This window comes from Lingula anatina, chromosome 6 (assembly GCF_051362555.1).
Source record: "Lingula anatina isolate TDL-2025a chromosome 6, LinAna3.0, whole genome shotgun sequence".
Taxonomy (NCBI): Eukaryota; Metazoa; Brachiopoda; class Lingulata; order Lingulida; family Lingulidae; genus Lingula; species Lingula anatina.
In genome coordinates this window covers 15,664,930-15,685,870 of record NC_141772.1, presented here as the reverse complement: position 1 = coordinate 15,685,870, position 20,941 = coordinate 15,664,930, and the positions used below count along the sequence as shown (strand labels likewise).

General features: G+C 35.1%; 1 protein-coding gene across 1 annotated transcript; it reads right to left on the bottom strand.

Moving 5' to 3' along the window:
- Positions 1-9,275: 9,275 nt before the first annotated feature.
- Positions 9,276-20,729, bottom strand: LOC106151704 (kelch-like protein 12). The gene is made up of 12 exons (XM_013525086.3): positions 20,575-20,729; positions 15,983-16,103; positions 15,425-15,568; positions 14,954-15,107; positions 14,248-14,465; positions 13,468-13,617; positions 12,596-12,710; positions 12,028-12,134; positions 11,382-11,574; positions 10,579-10,836; positions 10,178-10,364; positions 9,276-9,590 (listed from the first exon to the last, which is right to left on the bottom strand). The coding sequence occupies exons 2-12, from the start codon at positions 16,034-16,036 to the stop codon at positions 9,461-9,463; spliced, it is 1,710 nt and encodes a 569-aa protein (XP_013380540.2). The 5' UTR covers positions 16,037-16,103; positions 20,575-20,729; the 3' UTR covers positions 9,276-9,460.
- Between the last annotated feature and the right edge of the window lie 212 nt (positions 20,730-20,941).

The window sequence follows — 20,941 nt, the reverse complement described above, 5'->3', positions numbered from 1 at the left end:
AAAAAAAAAAATTATTATCAACACTTTGCTTTTGAACTAAAATATTCCATATTAAATGTCAATATGTATGTGTATACTTTAAGTACACGATGACATCTCACCTCATCCATTTCAGCGATTTTTCCATTAGCCTATTACTGGTTACCCGTTGGTATCGTTTCATTTTAATTTACAAAATTTCTTGAATTTTAACTTTAATCTTCTGATATTCTATTGAATCCAATTAAATGATTGACGATACAGAAAACATTTCTGTGTTAATAGCAAGTCTGAGCAGTTTCTCAAGCTTCTAAACGATTTCGTTGAGACCAAATCTGTAACAGAAAGGTTAACAGAAGACGTATTCTGCCCTGATGAAATTAAACTGAATGACTCCTAACCAAGTGGCGGATTTAGAGGGGGGCTCAAGGGGGCCCTGACCCCCCCCCCCTTCGAATTCTTGTCCCCCACTTGAAATTATAATTTTGACTAGCTGAATCATAGTTGTAAACCAAACCAAATGGCACCGTTCGCCCTCTTAAATACCAAAATTGTTCATGGCCCTTCAACAGGCCCCTAACCCGTTGCCAAGTGGGGGGGGGGGGAGGCTTTGCATCCGCGGACTCCCCCCTTCAAATAATCCTGGATCCGTGGCAAGCACTGGCAATTTCACTGGGAAAGCCTGACAATGCAGTGGCCTTTCGTAGTTTGGCTGACACGTACGTAAGAGCAGTTCTGTAGGCAGGTTCTAACTATCAGCAGATTGACTAGTGTTTGACAGATACAGGGAAGAAACAATAAAAGGTGCTACTCGGACACGATTCACAAAGTCAGTGCTACCCATCAGACAAGACATCTGATTTGTCACATTCCCTGACCCTGAGAACATAGGTGTAGACACTTTATTTGTCATGTTTGCTTACCTAGTTACAGAGATACAGAAGTAAAACGGTTTTTCAGTAATGGCGATCCTAATTTGCATATTTAGGAAAATTGCGTAAATCTGATTTTAACAGAAACATCTTAATAATGTTCCTCGACCCTGAAAATATAGGTAAAGACACTTCAGTTGTCATATTTGCCTGTCTTGTTCCAGAGATATTGCAGAAAATAGGAAATCTGGCGGCCATTTTGTTTTTTTGCAAATTAGACCGTTAAAAACGCAAAATTTCGCTTGGGAACCGGGTTAATCGGAATCAGCATCCCAAAATTATGCTAATAAGCCTAGTTCCCAACTTTTACCCCAAAATGCCCCTTGCCTCTTATGCAGAGCCTTTTTTCAAAAATCTCACTAGACTATTAGAGTGGCGGATTTGGGGGGGGGGGGGGCTGACTCCACTCCCTTTCGATTTCTGAAAAAAATGGCCCCTCTTGAAATTAGAACTTTGACTAACTGGATCAAACGGTATTTCTAAACCGTACCAAATGACACCGTTCGCTCTCTTAAATACGAAATACTCTCTTCGCATCCGTTACCCCCCCATCCCCACCCGCCTTCAAATAATCCTGGATCCGCCCCTGCAAAAGTCGTGTCGTCTGCAGGACATCTCTGAAGCGCGTTTGCTATCTATTCTTCACTTGTGAAATGATTGTGTTGGTACAGAAAGTTTCTTTCTCACCAGATGACAACGGAAAACTTAGATAAGATTTTTTATATCACCATAAAGATCATGAAGGCCATCAAGATCATCACCTTTACAAATCTCTGATATGAACATCACTTCAAGCCAGCCACATATTACTTACTAATGGTGGGCTTAATTTGCATATAAGAGAAAAATGGATTTTCTCTGATTTTGGCTTGCCTCTTATTTTTTCATTGTTTTCAAAATGTAATGTTCCGTTATGCTCACAAATCGAGACACTTGAACCACGCACTGTTTGTAAAGTGTGTAATTAAAAATAACTTTTATAGTTTATAGTTAATTTCACTGTAACATATGCATCCACCTGGGTGGATAAAAATGACAATACAAATATTATTTCAGTGAAAGGCTATTAAACAATCACAATAAGTAAGACTATTTACTTTCTAAAAAATTAACTCGAGTTTCTATTACTACTACTCAATTACTAATTGCCGATGAGTGGAGCAGTCCTCTAGATCACTCCTAGCAAAAGCGGAGGAGAGAAACTGAGCTAGTGCGGTAGGGGTTTCTTCTTCTTGAGATTTCATAATGATAGTAAATTTTTCATCGGTTGTTTTAAAGGCTAAAGTGTGTATAGTGTTTTGCAAATACCTTTTTATGTACAGACACAGATGTGTCTGTACATATAGCCGTCACCTGCGTCTGTCGCCGTCGCCGTCGTGCACTTTCACCGATAACACGATAAGTGAAAAACCGTTTTACCTTTTGGCTTGAAACTTACAGAACTGATGAATATTCATAATATGCAGGTCAAGTTCGAAAATCAGCATGATCGGGTCACTTTTAGGGAATTTATGCTGTTTTTTCACTTTTTTCAGCATATATGCAGCACTGATAACACGATAAGTGGAAAACCATTTTACCTTTTGGCTTGAAACTTACAGAACTGATGAATATTCATAATACGCAGGTCAAGTTCGAAAATCAGCATGATCGGGTCACTTTTAGGGAATTTATGCTGTTTTTTCACTTTATTCAGCATATATGCAGCACCGATAACACGATAAGTGGAAAACCATTTTACCTTTTGGCTTGAAACTTACAGAACTGATGAATATTCATAATACGCAGGTCAGGTTCGAAAATCAGCATGATGGGGTCACTTTTAGGGAATTTATGCTGTTTTTTCACTTTTTTCAGCATATATGCAGCACCGATAACACGATAAGTGGAAAACCATTTTACCTTTTGGCTTGAAAGTTACAGAACTGATGAATATTCATAATACGCAGGTCAAGTTCGAAAATTGGCTTGATTGGACTATTTTTGCAAATTTAAAGTTATGCTGTTTTTTCCATTATTCAGCATATATGCAACACCGATAACGCATTTTAAGGAAAACCAATCAGTCTTGAAACTTACAGGAGTGATCAGTCTGACTAATATACAGATCAATTTTGAAAATAATTTTGATCAGTTAAGTTTTGATGAAGTTATTAGCCTTTTTGTATATAAGTGGTTTTTCTTCAGATTTAATTCTTAGGCATGTTAACAGTCTCATTATGGAAGAAATTAGATATGTAAAAGTGTTGTTTTGACATTTTCTGCTTCCTAAAAATATTGTTAGTTGATTATATAAAAATGACAGTACACCTTTTATTGTGCATTGTGTAATAAAGTATCAAAAATGGAAAGGAACTCATATCATTGCAGTTCGTCAGATTCAATCATTCACTAAGTTAAGAATCTCAGAATGGAGCAAGTTGGACATTTAAATTTGTTCTATTGATATTTTTCCTTTGACAACACATTTTTATTGATCATATAAAAATAACAGTAAATCGATTATTTTTTTTATGTAAAAAAAGGTATTGAAAATGGAAATAAACTCTTTTTAATTCAGTTTCTCTTGTTTAGATTTTGGGATTTTCAAAGTGTGTCTGAATTCTATGGGCTAGACACATTTTGTGAATATCCATGATAGTTTTATTTTATCATTAAAAAACTGATGGTTATTATGCTGTTAAGCATTGTGTAATATTGCATCAAAATTGAACAAAACCCTATTTTGGGCACTGCCTCCATAGTGACTGTGAAAGGAAAACCATGTCACTTGCTCTTTTTACACTTAAAGGAAAGAAACATAGGACTGAAATACAGCTTCAGTTGGAAAATCTGTCTGATTAGTTAATTTTCTGGAAGTTATAGAGTTTTTTTGTGAAAATTTTTATCTTTCACTTATGCTTTTACTTTCGTCGGTGTTACCTGTTGTGCATAATTAAAATTTGATGTTGACTGTGCAGTTAAACATAATGTATTATTGTATCAGAATTGATAGTCTCCTATTTTGTGCATTATTGTTTTGTGCTTTTCTTAAGGTGTGACTTATGGGCCTGAAGACCTTTGAGAGGGTCAGTCTGTAAATTTCCCTTGGGTATCTGTAGGCTAAGTTATAAAGTTATAAAGTCATTTGCCTAATTAATAGGCCATAAAGCACACTTGTTGATATTTCCCTGTAAACTCCCAAAGGTTAAGCTCTCTGCTAGATTAATAATAAGGAAGCAGTGATAATTATGCAGGTAAATTTTGTTTTATATTGCAAATAAGTTATATATATATATATATATATATATATATATATATATATATATATATATATATATATATCAAACTCAAAGATTAAAAGTTTGAATAGCAGCTTCATTGGAATTATATTTACCTCTGCCAAGGAGGTTATGTTTTCACCCCTGTTTGTCTGCCATCAACATAACTCAAAAAGTTATGGAACGATTTTAATGAAATTTTCAGGAACTGTCAGGAGTGGGTCAAGGAGGACAATGATTAGTTTTTGGTGGTGGTTCGGGTCAATAATCTATCAATAATCAATAAGTATAAAAAATTGCTGCCTTGGCAGAGGTCTGCGCTCTCAGAGTGCTTTTCTAGTTTTGTTATGTTTTCCTGTTTAATTTTTTCTCAAACACTGGCATTTGTGACTTTTAACTCCCATCTGCCTGAGGCTCTGCACATTTTCTGTATTTCCACATAAGCAGTTGTATTGGTTTTTATGTCTTTAAACATTATGTAATATTATTTTATGCACTGTCATCATTTTTCAAATATTGGGACTTTCATCATGTGAATTTGAACTCTCATGGTCCTGAAAGTGTAATCTTATTGAAGGGATGGATTGAGACCATCTTCTGGGTCTTCTGGAAGACGGTCGGGTTTTTAAGTTTATATTGACTGATATTTATTTTTTTTCTGTTGGAAGACCATCAAAATGGAGGATGGATCAACAAAGATACTTTGGAATACTGTCAGAAAATATCTCTGGGTCCGCTCCTGTTATTGACCATGTTACCTGTTGTGCATGATTAAAATTAAGTGTTGACTAACAGTGCTATTATAAGCATTATTTATTATTGCATCAAAATTGACAAAATGACCTATTTTACATCATTATTTTCTGTTTTTTGTCTGTACATTTGACAGCTTTGCTGCCTTGTTTTATATAATATTGTTCGCAGGTCGTTATATAGGGGCACGTTGTTTATATCACAGACGTGTATAACGTTTAACTCTAAAGCCATAATACCCGATGATAGAAGCTTGTGTGTGAAAGTAGGTCAATTGCCTGTATAAAATTGTCATACGATTATTGATTTTTTAGTATGGACCATTTTAGGGGGAGACAGAAGTGGGACATGTACCAAGATGCAAGCAAAACATTTTGGTTGCATGGGGTCACTGAAAGGCAGGGTTTATTGCAAACTTTTTATGGAAAAGAGTAATATTAGCCCACATTTCCAGGTTCACCATGCAGAACTTTATAAACGCCAAGGTCCCTCTTTATTTCATCTGACTCTCCCTAAAACAATTCGGACCACGTTTTAAAACTGTTCAGCTCCCGGGAAGCGCGGAGTATCCAGCGTGGTGGCAGGCACTGATGCTCTGCAGACGACACATTGCATTCACAATAGGGGGTAAAGGTTTTCTAGGGAAATTTTGTACTGAATAACATCTGACGAATTATGTAATAAAGGGAAAAATCGACGTATTATAATTTATTTTTACTAAGTACAATGAAAGATACTGATATTTCTTCTCAAAATTGGCAGAATAAAATTAAAAAAAAAAAAAAAGGCAAAAGGACAAACCTATCTCCCCTATATCCGTAAACTTTTAACCTACTTTCAAATAGCTTTCACACTCATACACACGCTGAGTTTGGAAGGTGGCTTGTTTGTACAATTTGGACGTATCGGGTGCGGGGGGCGGGGGAGAGGGCTTCCAATGTGACTGTTCTAGAAGAAGTCTTGATATTTCTATTTTGATTATACTGTAACATAATATTTGGGTTCATGAATATTACACACAGATGATTGCTCGACTGAAGTCTATGGTTTTATACATGTTATATTTTATACATTAAAACGTTTTATTTTAAGTGATAGACGATGGATTGTGAGCATTGGCAACGGGAAAGAGCAGTATTGTATTCGAATGGTTATGTTTTAGCACGGAATGGCATATTAAGTTTCATGGCCCTCTCTCACTGGTCGCTTTACTTCTCAAACTACCAGTAGGTTTATATGCCTAAACTAGGTCCTTAAATCATAAAACTGGTTTTATTTTGACTGGCTTTATTTACCCTTTTCAGTTTTTAATGTTATTTTTGTCATCTTGGTTATCATATTTGGATTCATAAACTTAATAAATGTCATTTTGGGTCAAAAATACATTTGATGAAATCTGATTTAGTTTTCTTAACAGCTTAAGTTTCTCAACAAGATATGGCTTTATTGTATTGGCCATCAGCGAGTTTTGGGGGGATCAAGGGGGTTAACCCCTTTTGATTTTTGAAATTAGAATTTTGACTAGCTGGAACAAAGTTCTAAACCTTATCAAATGGCAACATTCGCCCTCTTAAATATCTAAATTTTTGGGGCTCTTCACTGGACCCCGCATCCCAAGGTGCATCTGCGGACTCCCCCCTTTGAAAAATCCTGGATTCGCCCCTGGTATCGGCCAGGTTAGTTGTGCTTTTGTTCAACCTTGTTGAAACTCAGAAAAGAATCTCCAACTTTTAAAACTTTTGAATTACCCTTAATTGTAAGCCAGTTTAGAATACATTGGTTGGTATTTTTATAAAACTTTGAAATTTCAACTTTCCTATAAAATAATATATGACTGTTGAACAATTTTAATAATAATTAGAATGTTTTTGGAATAATCATATCATTTTTATTTCAACAGCATTATGTTGATTGTACACAAAAATGAACGAAAAATAATTGATCAAATACATCTTCAGTTTTTATTTCATTTTTATATTTTCTTTTTATCCTTTCAATATAATTTAAATAAACAGGTAATGTGTTACGTCCCAATGTCTGAGATTCAAACCTGTCATGTTACTTAGAAAAATGCATTTGTTTCTACCCTAAGAAACTGTACCAACCACCCTAAGCACGAGATGCTCCCTTTACAGTTATCAAAGAATAATCTTTCTCTAAAATGCTTCTGAACAGGTCTGAAATTCAAACTAGTATTCTGTTTAGTAAAAGAGAAAAAAAGCCAAATACGCATGTATAACTACCGAGAGACCAAGAGGTGTAGAGACCAATAGCCTTGTCAGACACATATCCCATGACCAGAAGAGCCAAAATTAAAATGCTTACTACTTTGGAAAAAGACTTGCCAACTATATGTAGCAGTAGTACCTGAATGCTCATTTTGTTAATTATCATTTTTTCAGTCTATTCCGTTTTTATGTTTCCATACCTTATTTTCAGTCTTCCCTGCTTTCTTTACTATTCCTTGTTTTTCTGTCTTTATACGTTCTTGCTTTTCATTGTTTAAAGTCTTGACCCGCTAATTTCCTTTGTTTTCTTCACTTTCTCTCTTTACTTCTCGTGGGCAAGACATTGCTTTTTATTACAGGTAAAATTGTTTTTTTAAAAATCTTTTATTTACTATTAAGTTATATATTATTTTACTTAACCCTAATTATTTAGTTATTTTTATTAATTTAATGTTTAATTTAATGTTTTATATAGTAAACTTATGAAATCTGTATTTGATGAAAATTAAAGACTCTCTCTCTTTACTTCTCGTGGGCTAGACACTGCTTTTTATTACAGAACTGTAATCAAACTGTTACATATAAAAAGCTATCAAAAGCCAAGCATTTAAAAAGACCAGCTTTTTTATGGCAATGTCCATGTTCAGGTGTGATGAAACTGCATTTTGGAATTTATTTTGAGGTACAAAATATTCAGGCAATTTCATCTTAAATACTCTGACTCTCTGACAATTGAGAGTTAGTATGGAGCTCTTGTACCCAACAAAAAGTAAAAATATACATATATATATCAAGTGGTAATATTAAAGTTAAAATGAAATGATAAAACAGCCCATCTTGACAAAAAGAAAACAAATGGTGACTCTTCATCACTTTATTATTAATCTGATGAAATACAAAGCTATTCTAAAACATAACAAATGTTAGGTTAGCTGCCCCATGGGCAGACACAAAACTGTTTCTTATGAAACTCTAAGACTTAGATTGTTTGAATGCAACATGATGTTTGGGAACCAAAACTATCCCTAAATGAACCTAGAGTATCCCTAAATTAACACAATAAATCAACATTCTTGCCTCTCACCACAGTATGAACAGTCAACATGCAGGGCACTCAACAATCCTTAACACTGAGCATATTGACATTATTGTGTTGTCAATGATATTACTGTCCCTAACTCCAAGTATAACTGGAAATGCTGCTGTGAGTTTGAATGAGATTGAGCTTTTTTAAAGGACCTGTGATTATCTTATTATGGGGCATGGGGACATATACAACAGTTAAACAAAATGCTGCAATGCTGGTGAAAATAATGCTTATTCAATCACTGTGCACTTCTTTCTGTAAATATGAGTCTCTATAATATGGTTACACCTGACAGCTACTGGTAGGTGGATCCTAGCCAACTTGCATAGGAGAAAACAATATGAAAACGGTGGAAGATTAATGATGGGACTTTTTTCAGCCTGAAAAGTCTGAAAAACCTTTAATTCATTTAGATTAGACATTAAGCTTCATCAGATATTTATGTATTTACTTTATCTTGTTATATATATATATATATATATATATATATATATATATATATATATATATATATATATATATATATAATTGATAATGAAAATTCAAAATTTGGGACCAATGCCTTTAGAGTTTTACCTAAAATTATATGCTTCTTTGACCACACAATACCAATTACTTGTCTGGTTAATCTGTGACTTAAGTTTTTCAACATACTGGTAGCTCTTACTAGTACCTTGTAAGCCTCAGAAAACTACTACTTTAAATCAAGAATAACAAGTCCAAAGATGAATAATATTCAATTTGATAATGGAAAAATATTTAATAATATCCCCAATTGCTCTATTGCTGAAACTAGTGGGATACGACTTACACCCCATTTCCATAGATTTTTAGATCGATCTATCCCTGTGGGGAGTCTCACTAGATCACTGTCAGCTTGGCCGGGTTAAGCGTCTGTCCCGCCTACTAAAAGCTGTAAGGGGGTAATTAACTATGATATATATATATATATATAACTACTATATATATTTTTAGACTGAACTATATATATATATATATATATATATATATATATATATATATATATATATATATATATATATATATATGTTCAGTAGACTTTACAATTATGTGCATTACATACAAAACAAATAGTTAGACACCTGATCATTACAATCTGTGTTAGCGATCTCTCCTTCCTGGGGAGGTGGTGACGATGATTATGAGACATTTAACCTAATTGTGGTCACTTTATCAAGTGACCAGTTGTTCTTTGTTCTCTCATATCCCCTTGACCACAGCCACCCCTGAGTCGCACCTCTTGACCTCCATGGTGGACTCCGTGACTATCCACTGGTCAGCAATAGGGTCATAGTACTCCATGTTCTTGAGTAGAGTGTGGCCATCATATCTGATAGAGAGAGATGTTAGGTACACATATTGGACACAGCTTTGTTGCTTCTTGAAGTGAATAAATAGATATTAACATGATTTTAAGGCTTGAGACAGACTTAACTGAACCAAATGTAAAAATGCAGCCATTTGTTTAGATAAAATCTGGCTCTGTGAGTGCCCACTGTTCAAGATCAACATACCGGTACTGCATTTTAAGCCATGTGCTAGTTTGGTGAAGGAAATCTTCAATATGATGATGTATGGCAATGACTCAATCTTTTCAACGAAGAAATTGTTAATTCTTCAGATACTGTTTTTTCTTTAGTCATAAATTCATAAAATTAGAACATGCCTATTGTGGGGTAGAAACAAAGTTAAAAGGTGTAGTAAAATAACAAACACTATACAGAAATATATTTTTTATAATATAATACTAAAAATGATCTATTTAAAAATTGATAATTTAAGTCCATTGTTAAAACTGAGTCTTTACCATACATCACTTAAATTCATACACATTAGGGCAAACAAAACACCAAAATTAAAACATTATTCAGACATCAAATCACTAAATCAAAATAGCAAAAACATTATCATACTAACCCTGCAACAACATATAACTTTCCTCGTAACACACATGCTCCAACATAGCACCTGGGAGACGTCATACTGCTGATGGACGACCACTGGCACGTACGCACGTTGTACGTCTCTACTGAAGACAAATGCGTGTTCCCATCGTAACCACCGCAAACAAATATCGTGTCATTTAGTACAGCCACCCCTGCGCCTGAAATATTCAGTTATGTTAAGAGACCAGTGTGGTATTTTGTTATTATGACACAACTGAGAGGTCAATAAATATTAGTTTAAGATAATATAATAAGTGTGTCTCAGTCTTAAATGAATTAAGCAGTGATTTACATTCCAAAGGACATTATTTCAAATACCAAACGGTACAAAAAATTAATCAAAAAACAATCTTAACACAACCTGTACTGTACCTGATCTGCTAGTAGCAAGAGGAGCCACACTCGCCCACTGATTAGTCCGAGGGTCGTACTTTTCCACAGAATTCAAGAGATTCACACCATCATAGCCACCAAGGCAGTATATATGGTCACTGGCCACTACAAGTCCTGCCCCCTCACGCCCTAGTAACATACTGCCCAGCAGTGTCCATTGGTCAATACGGGGGTCATAGCGCTCAAGACTGGTGTGTCTGTTGGTGCCGTCAAAGCCTCCACACACAAATATCATGTCTGCAAGTATCAACAAAGATATACATTGACAACAACTTCTGTTGGCTGGAAATTGTGATAATTGGGTCAGTTATCTCAATGCTAAATGATATTAGTACAGGTTTATGTTAAAGTTTTGGCACTCGATCTAGACGACTGAATCCATTTGTGACATCAAACCCTACATACGAAAAAATATTATGCAAAAGACAAAGTTTGTATAATGATGTGGGTTCAAATACTCATTCCCTGCCATTACAAAAACGTCATGCAAAATGGAAATTATACCATATCACATTTTAAACAAAAACAGAATGATTAAAAAAAGTATGTATCAACATATTAAAAAGTGCAAAATATTCAGGACTGTAAAAGATACTGATAGTAAACTTTATGTGCCATGCTTGACAAAAAAACAAAAAAAAAAAAAAAACAAAAAAAACAAAAAAAAAAACAACATCTGTTCTTTACACTACACTGTTGAATCAAATAAACTTATTGTCCGTTAAAGAAAATACAAGGACAACTTCTAAATTCTACTTTATTGAATACAAACTATTTAGTACCTTGATATACACATCCTCCAGCCAGTCCTCTACGATGGTGCATGGGGGCCACAGCATGCCAGGCAGGCTTGTCTTGACTGATGTCCAAGCACTCCACTAAACTGAGCCGTGATTGGCCATCATATCCACCAATCACGTAAAGTCTAGGTCCAACTGCAGCAGCAGTGACATATCGTCTCCTCTTTGTAAGACACTTAAATTATAACATTCAAATTTGGATAAAAGAACTCTATAAGGGATTCTATTGTGAAAAAAATCAACTTACAAATCTGTCAAGTTCTCAACAATTTTCTAATACTTACCAACCACTGTGTTACAAACTAGTATGGCATCCATATGCATGAATATCAATTAGTTCAGTTAATGGTTACAAGCATGATCCTTATGCCATACTTCTTCACATATTCTTTGGAGTAATTTCCAACCAATTAAGATGGAAAATATGAAGGCAATGGGTACCCTGTTGAGTATATCTACTTTTGTCCAAGAAAAGTTAAAATATTAATATAATTTAAACAAAACTGACGAAAATGCAGATTTCTTTTCATAAGTTTAGCTGTGACAGAATCCCTGGCTTTTGTGGTACACTAGCATTCTTTGGAACCACCTCTTTAACAGGATAAAACATTTACTTGTCACAACTTACAGGCAGTGACTCCCATTCATTACTCTTGGGATCAAACATCTCAGCAGAATCTACTGGGTTTTGCATGGCACCAAAGCCTCCAACCACCACTAGTACCTCTACGGAGCCTGAAATTATGAAACAGTCTCCCATAGAATTTTTAGACTTTAAAACATCGAGGTGATATGAACCAGCGCAATAATTAGTGGTTATCAGTATTCTTTACTTTTATGAGACTTCAAATTTTATGGAAATGTCTGCAGCTTCACTTGACTAGCAAGAGAACACCAACTTTTTTTCAACCAGGCCCAATATTTCACACATATTTTTATTTTAAGAATTGGTATCCCTGTCTTCACCCAACTTTGTCCTTTAATGTAAAGTTCTTTGAAAATATCACTGAGTTACAGTATTAGTGTATTTTTGTTGTGTGACTTGAAAATATAAATCTTTATATTATATTAATATGTCCACTATGTCTGAAAATGCACCATTTCTTGTACAAATCATTTCATGCTTTAGAAATTTATTTAACTTTATTATTAGTATTATTTTCCATGTCACCCAGTTGTACATGTTTCCTGTCTACCTGTTCTGGGTTTTGTACGTGCCCCATGCAGCTGACTCCTGAGGTCTGGTCGGAGGTGAAAAGTTTTAGCTTCATCCACCAGGTCTCTGCAGGCATGGCTGGCTTTGATAAGACTCTGGAAACAAGTATTATGATATGACAATTGATAAATTGTATTACATTATCAGGCCGGTAATCACAGAGGTTTAGAGGTTTTGGCTTTGATCAGGCTCTAGAAACGGGTATTATTATAGGACTATTGACTTTGTTAAGGGTCTGAAAACTGGTATGACTCTTGTTCAAATGAATATATCATTATCAGGGATGCAGTCGGGAGGTTAGGGGTTTTGACTTTAATCAGGGTCTGAAAAAAGGTATGACAACTGTTAAAATGTATATCATTATCAGAGCTGCAGTCAGGGCGGTTAAGGGGTTCTGTCTTTGATAAGGTTCTGAAAAAAGATTCATCAGAAATGTGTATCATCATCAGACCTCCCTTAGAAAATGAAAAGTTTTCAGCAACATTGAAAAAAACTGCCAATTTATCTGTCAAATATTGTATGGTTGTGACCAATTGTGTTAAATTGTGTTAGAGGTGACTATGCAGTGGGTCCCTCTAGTGGTAAAAAAGGAGTGAAGTGAGTAGTTTTCCATGTTGGAGGGAGTGTGGACTCCATGCGGGGTGAAGTTGTGACATGTTTGTTGGTCACACGTGGTTTGAATGTAATGTAAAACTATATAAAAATTTTTTTAAAAAATTGAACCAGCGCAAGTTTTTTATTTACTTTAACTTCAACATTATCAATAACTTGAAATAAAAATCAGCTTCTTGCTATAAATAAATAAATAAATGATCGTTATTAGAATAATGACAACAGATTCTGTTATATTACCTGGTTGTCCACTACATCTGTGATGTATCTCACACTGAGTAATGGTAGTCTCACCAACTGGAGTAATTTTGGAAGATCTTCTGTTCTTTTCTCCAAATCCAGCTTCACCCAGTTCAGCACTGCTTCAAACACTGGCTCTTCTGAGCTCACCTTTACATTGATAACAGAATATCAATAAATGAATAAAAAAATAAAAATATACAGAGTATGCTGAAGGCTGATGGAAAGTATCTAGTCTAACTGATTTTTGAAAAATGGTGCATCAGAAAACTGGCCATGCAAGGTTTTGCTGTAATATTGTGAGGACACAATGTCTTTACATGAAAATTTAGAAAACAACATATAAATTCAGACAGGCCCAGTTTAGCTAAGTACAGTACTGACAAATAAAGATTTTAATAAGATCATTATAATATTAGTTAATATTTGTAACAGTTAGAGAATGTCATGCAGCACTAGCCGACTATCTGATAAAACATATTCAAATCGAAATTGTACTTATGGTTGCAAGTTAAAATTTTTGCAAAATATAATTCCTATGATCATAAATATATATGTATATCCTGCATTTACAACAAAGGTTATATTTGACTTAGTTAATTCTTATCCATTATTGTCATTCAAATGACATGACTCAAAACATTTGTTATCATTTATTTCACATGCACTGGCAAATATTGGTGTAGATAATCACAATGCACTTAGTCATCCATTAAGTGATAAAAAAAGTCACATTTTAAGTAGACTAGAGTATTCCTTTTGCTTATTCCTCAATCCTACCTGAATTTCATCACTACCAATGAGTTTTTCTACATCCTCCACCTCAAGTCCCAGAAACTCTTCCTGCCCTATGACATCTTCAAAATGCTTAAACAGGAAACTCTCTGCTGCTTCCTGGAGATTCTTACAAGAATGGTTCTCAGCAAACGTCCTTATACCAAGGCAGTTGGAAGGGTCCAGTTGCTTTTCTAGGAAGTCGGAACATGCCTGTTTTACTCCTGGAAAATACCATAAGATAAAAGTGCAAGTACTTCATTTTTATCTGTTAAAGTGTAAAAAAAATTATTCAGTTTGATTTTTTTGTTTCCTTTCCTTGTTTGTGCTTATTACTAGTTACGCATTATCAAAATGAACAATTAAGGAAACCCTTCACAAAATGCATGCTCAAATAAATGCTAACAAGACTTTAATACATGAACACAAAACATTCACTCAACTAAAATTACCAGTTGTAGAGTAGATAATTAGCAGCAAACATGTCCTGGGCATCCACATTTATGGAAAATAAAAAAGTTACTGATACATGAACTCACCAGCAAGTTGTAATAGAAATCACCAGGCAAGTGATGCACAAGATTTCCCAATGTTAAATAAAACACTACATGTACTGCCCTTATAATCACCAGTAGCTGTAAAAGACAAACAACACACAAGATATTCTGATATTTTCCACTGAGTATTATGTTTTTGATACATATATACTCACCAGTGAGTTGTAACAGACAAGCAGCAGGTAAAAGATCCTGGACATTTTCCACAGTGACATTGACTGTTTCCGTGTAGACAAAATCTAACAGGACATCCATGACAGTGGCCGAAATTCCACCTAGCTCAATTGTGTTCTTGTCTTTTTCAGACATCTGAAAGATGTTATAATACAACAAATACTGCAACAACACAACATCTGACAGTTATTACACAACAAATACTATAACAACATGCATCTTATTTTTAGGGTTTTATGTAGCATAAGTATCCCTGAACGACTGAAAATAATTCAACTTAACGAAAGGACTATTAAGTCATGTACAACTTTCAGACAATTTTCCCAACCTTTTACTCAGGATTCCAAAGATGAAGCAAAATAAAAATATGCTAAAACTTGGACTCAATGTTCCACTAAGTGAAGGTTAATTCTAGTCAGGGTATTAAAACTGTTCAATACATTTTCACCTACCTCACTGGTGAACATGGCATAGAAGTAGTCACTGCAGGCTGCCAGTACGATTCTGTGTGCTGGAAAGTATTCTTCTTCCACCTTCAACATCACATCACATAATGAAGAGGCCTTTCTCAGCATGTTCATGGTGGTTAATATCGCCTGTATAATCAGAGGTTTAATACAAATACTAATAAACCACACTGATTTAAAACTTTTCAAACTATGGCCATAACATATAATGTATCAGGGGCAGATCCAGAGAAATTTTTCTGACAGTCTTCCAAATTATCTTTGTTGATTCATCCTCCTTTTTTGACCATCTTCCGACAGAAAAAATTAGACACCCGTCAATGTAAACTTTAAAATCTGACCGTCTTCCAGAAGACCCAGAAGACAGCCTAAATCCGCCCCTGTGTATCAATCTGTTAACATTGTACATCACCATTCTACATGAGCCCCTACTGGGCCTACTAGTAATGGGTCAAACATGGTATTTGAAATGTCTCTGACGGGACATTTTACAGACAATTTTAAAGATTTTTGACCCATTACCGTGTTTTGACCCAACTATACCTTAGCATGGCTGTCAGTACAAATCTGGCGCTCTCTTGGCAGGAGTGGAGGCATCTTCTTTTTGTTGTGTTTATAACATCTGTATGCTATACTGTTTCACATATCAGCAGATTCCCAGCCTCTGAAGGTTAACAGAAAATTATGTAAATAAATGCATTTCATTATACAAGTAACAGCAAGATATACATTATTAATATATCATTGGGAGACAAATAAACCAAATCACACTGCACAGAAATGATGCTCACCTGAAACTTTCAGCAGCATTTTTTTCTACCAGCTAATTTATCACACAAAAACAAGGCTATAGCGTCTAACAGCCAGCTTTTGGATGGAAAACCATGACCTGTCTACTTGTCTTTGTATGTACAGTTAAAGATCTAGAGCATGATACAGATAGCACTATAGCTGGCGTTATCACTAGGACTAGGCTGTTAGTAATATACTAGATGTGTGAGCGCGTTCGAATGCTCTTGTGCACGCATTCTAACCGAGGACACACACCCGCCCGAAACCCACTAACCGAGGACACACCTCCAACCGAGGACGTCCTCGGTTGACATAAGCAGTGGAATGCATACAGGGGCCCATTTCAAGTTAGGTGGTGAAATTTGACGCTATTCTGAGCCAGTCCTCGGTTATGCTGTATAGCGCGGGCCAAATTCCCGCCACGAGTGTATCAGAAATACTGTCCAACTTTTTGTCTGAAATCGGGCTATACACACACGTCCTCGGTTGTGCTGTTAAGGGCGGACCAAATTCCGCGTCCTCGGTTGTGCTGTAAAGGGCAGACTAAACTGAAACTTATGTTATATCTCAGATGTCTATATATTCAGTAAGTTCATATTTTTTAACTAAAGGTCTTTTTTTATCAAATTAAGCTCTCCTAAGCCGTTACGTAACTACATAACTATCATCGCACTGTACATATTACGGCACGCTTCTTTATTAGTACAACTGACTTGGAGTGGTTTAAATAAAGAAGAACTGTCTGAATTTGTGGCTCACTCGGTAGATCTTAGGACCGACAATCTTTTGAAGGTGCAAGAATTACTCTGAAGTATCAAATAAACGTACCGGTACGTTAATTAATTTTCCAAATTTCTTCCCGCCGGTACGCTCCATTTTCACCCAGTACGCTTATTAATTTTTCAAAAATCTTCCACCCGGTATGTTTATTAAATACATATTGTACCGGTGGGAAATTACACAAGTACAAGTCACGCTTTTTATTTTCTTAAATTGAAGTATAATGAGAAGAAAATTGAGATCTCAACTCATTACCGACTGTTCTACCAACAGCACTGGAAAGTAGGTCAAGCGGAAGTCGCTCTCTGAACACAACAGTACATGCGTCACCTGATTTCAGTTCCTATAAATAGACGTGCTTTCCCTTCAACAGTGACAACTACTCATGTACATCGATCGAATGATGCAATGTCGCAAGGTGATAGGATCATATTTATAGCTAAGGAGGTCATTTCAAGTACAGCAAAGAAGTTGTGCCTGTTTTCAAACGTCAATTATTTCATGCCGATTTATGATTTAAACGATGTTAAATCACATTTCTATGTAAGATAAACCCTTAGGAGTTTACAGGTATGCAAAACGAACCTTATATCTGAGAATAAATTTACTATGAATAACGTCTCCGTATGGCTCTCGGAGGCGGCTTAGGTGCGACATATCTGGGTCTTCGGCCCCTGACGATTATGAAATTTAACTCATGGCAAATATATATATATATATATTAAGATAAATTATAATACTGAGTGAATTTTACCTGGTGAATTTTTTTTTTTTTTACAATGATCAATAGCTAGCTTTTTTCTTTCTCTATTTCTTCTTTACTTTTATTTATTTATTTCATTTTTTTTTTTTTGGGGGGGGGGGGGGGGAGTGGTGCAAAGGTTTTTTCCACCCAGTACTTTTATTAAATTTCGAGATTTTTTTCCACCCAGTACTTTTATTCCATCAGTACTTTTGTTAAATTTTGAGATTTTTTCCACCCAGTACTTTTATTCCATCAGTTCTTTTATTCGATACTTCAGAGTAAATGAAAAGGGTAAATGGATCGTCCGTAAACCCCCTTTACACTGGGGCGGCGTCCTTTGTGCGACCAAGAAACTGGCATCACTGTGGTCGTAGAAAGGAGGTACAAGCATTGCTTTGGTTGAAAAAAATGAATATTTGGTGATTGGCTAGTTGTCAGAAAGTTAAGTATTATAATTTTGTACTCTCAAATGGATCCGTACTACAGGACGCAGAAAGGACGCCGTCCAGTGTAAAGGGCCCCTTAGCTAACTATGAATTAATCTACCCCTGACAGTTTGAAGAAGGCTATGACATTATGAAACATTTATTATTACATAATGGCTCTGCGAACTACAGTCACTTCTTTTCACCTGTAGATCTGACCTGTTTGTTATACACCTGGCTGCTAGAATAAATACTAAATCTAACAACTGAAGTGAAATTATATTTTGAATGGGCCCCTGTCGGTCCATGTCGCTAACACAGAGCACACATATTCATAAACACCGCATTTGCAAGAACCGCTTTGTGAAATAAAAAAAAGAAAAAAAAGACGCCCCGACAATTACGCGTCCTGATATATAGGCCTACAGTTCGGATGTGCACACGGCAAAAACGATTAAGGGACCGTTCCCAGATCCTATCGTACTAACTATGGATCGATCTCTCCCAGAAGGAATGCTATATAAATTGCAATCAACGTAATCAGTGTGATCTGGCCAATTTTACAAAGTTGCTGTTTTTCCCTTTTCTTAGCATAATATTATATGCGATGCAACATTTTAAAGAGAACCGATAGGTCTATTTTCATGAAACTCACAGAACTGATGACTATTAGTTAAACGCAGGTCAAGTTTGAAAATCTTCATAATGGGCTGCTTTTTTTTTCAGAAAATTTGCTGTTGTTTTTGCTTTTTTCAGCATACATGCAACACTGTAAACACAGTTCAAGGAGAAGCAATAGGTCTATTGTCATGAAACTCACAGAACTGATGATTATTAGTAAAAGGGTTGTCAAGATCAAAAATCGGCATATCCGGGCCATTTTTTGTCAAAAGTTATGCTGTTTTTTTTCTGCCATTTTCAGCATATAAGTAACACTGTAAGCACATTTCAGGGAGAACCGATAGGCCTGTTGTCATTAAACTCACAGGAGTGATCAATGTTATTAATGTACAAATCAAATTTAAAAATAAGATTGATTGGTTGAGTTTTGAGGGACTTCAGCTTTTATTTGTATATAAGTGGTTTTCCTCAGATTTGATTGTCAGGCATGTAAACAGTCTCATTATTGAATTTACTAGATATGTAAAATGGGTTGTTTGACAATTTCTGCGTCTTGACAATATTGCTAGTTGATTATATAAAAATGGTGGTAAACCTGTTATCTTGTATTGTGTAAAAAAAGTGCCAAAATGGAAATGAACTCGTATCATTGTAGTTTGTCAGATTCAATCATTCACAATGTTCGGAATGGAGGAAATTGGACATTTAAACTTGTTATATTGATATTTTTGCCATCTCAACAATTTTCTTAGTTGATCATGTGAAATGGCAGTAAACTGTATTATTTTATGTAAAAAAGTTAAAAATGGAAAGAAACCCATTTCAGTACAGTGCTCTCTTGTATACATTTAGCATTTTCAAAGTATGACTTTGGAGTTCCATGAACCTGAAAACCTTTGCTAGTCACATTTTCTGAATATGCATGATACCAATATTTTATTATAAAAAAATTGATGATCATTATGCTGTTAAGCATTATATAATATTGCATCAAATTGGAAGAAAGCACAATTTTGGGTGCTGCTGGCATGATGTCCTCAATTGTAAAATTGTGTACTGTGCAAGTCTGTATCCAATGGACGACACTTTGTGTTATCAAAATATAAAATTCATGATAATAAAAGAGTGCTAAATAGAAAATAAGCATTATGAAAATAAAATGTTTGAAAACGAATTTCTTTGGTCTTTTATTTTATTTCATCAGTATCCTTTCTTTTCCTAAATTAATTGATGTTTTATCTCATAATCTTCAATTCTAAAAAAGTGGCAAAGCCCAGCATTAAATATTGTACAACTGTTCATTTAATCATCACCTCTGGTGTTATTTTGGAATTTACCTTAAATATGAAAGAATTTCATAAAAATGTGAATTGCTGCAAAGTAACGCTATATAAAATTTGCTTTGCATTAAAAGTACAATCATTATTACATGTAGATGCATGCATGTCCTCGGTTGTAATGTGTAGTGTCTGTCCGTGTGTGTGTCCGTGTGTGTCCTCGGTTAGAATGTAAAATTCTTGTCAGCAAAAAATTAGTTTTTATAAAAAATTAATTTATAACATTCATACTCGAATAGATTTTACCCTTAATTGAATGTTTTTATTTTGATTTAACCAAGGAATAAGATGTCCTCGGTTGTATGGTGTTGTGCTGATGTCCTCGGTTGGTACACATAGACAAGTATGCGTGTGTGTGTGTGTGTGTGTGTGAGAGAGAGAGAGAGAGAGAGAGAGAGAGAGCGAGAGAAAGAAGCACAAAAATTAGGTTCTTACCGGCTTCTTTCTTTTAAACTTCACATCTTCATCTTAACCTGTTTTTAGATACTAGTACAGAAGACACAGCTTTGACCGCTTTCACTGCTCCAGCTGGGTTTTCAAGTGTTTACAACAAAATGTCTTCAGTTTTATTTCATACCTGTAGGTGGCGCGGGCAAAGACAAGCCACATAGATAATCCTGTAACTGTAAATCATTCCGTATCTCTTTGATATAACATAATCTAATCTGCACACTGTCTGCATCTTTTGGGTCAAACTGCGCATTTTTAGCCGTACTTATCTTTTTTTTTAACCAGCTTGTCGAATACGAAAAAGAAAAGCACAAGCCATTAACGATATAAGCCTACCAGTAGGGCCTATGTG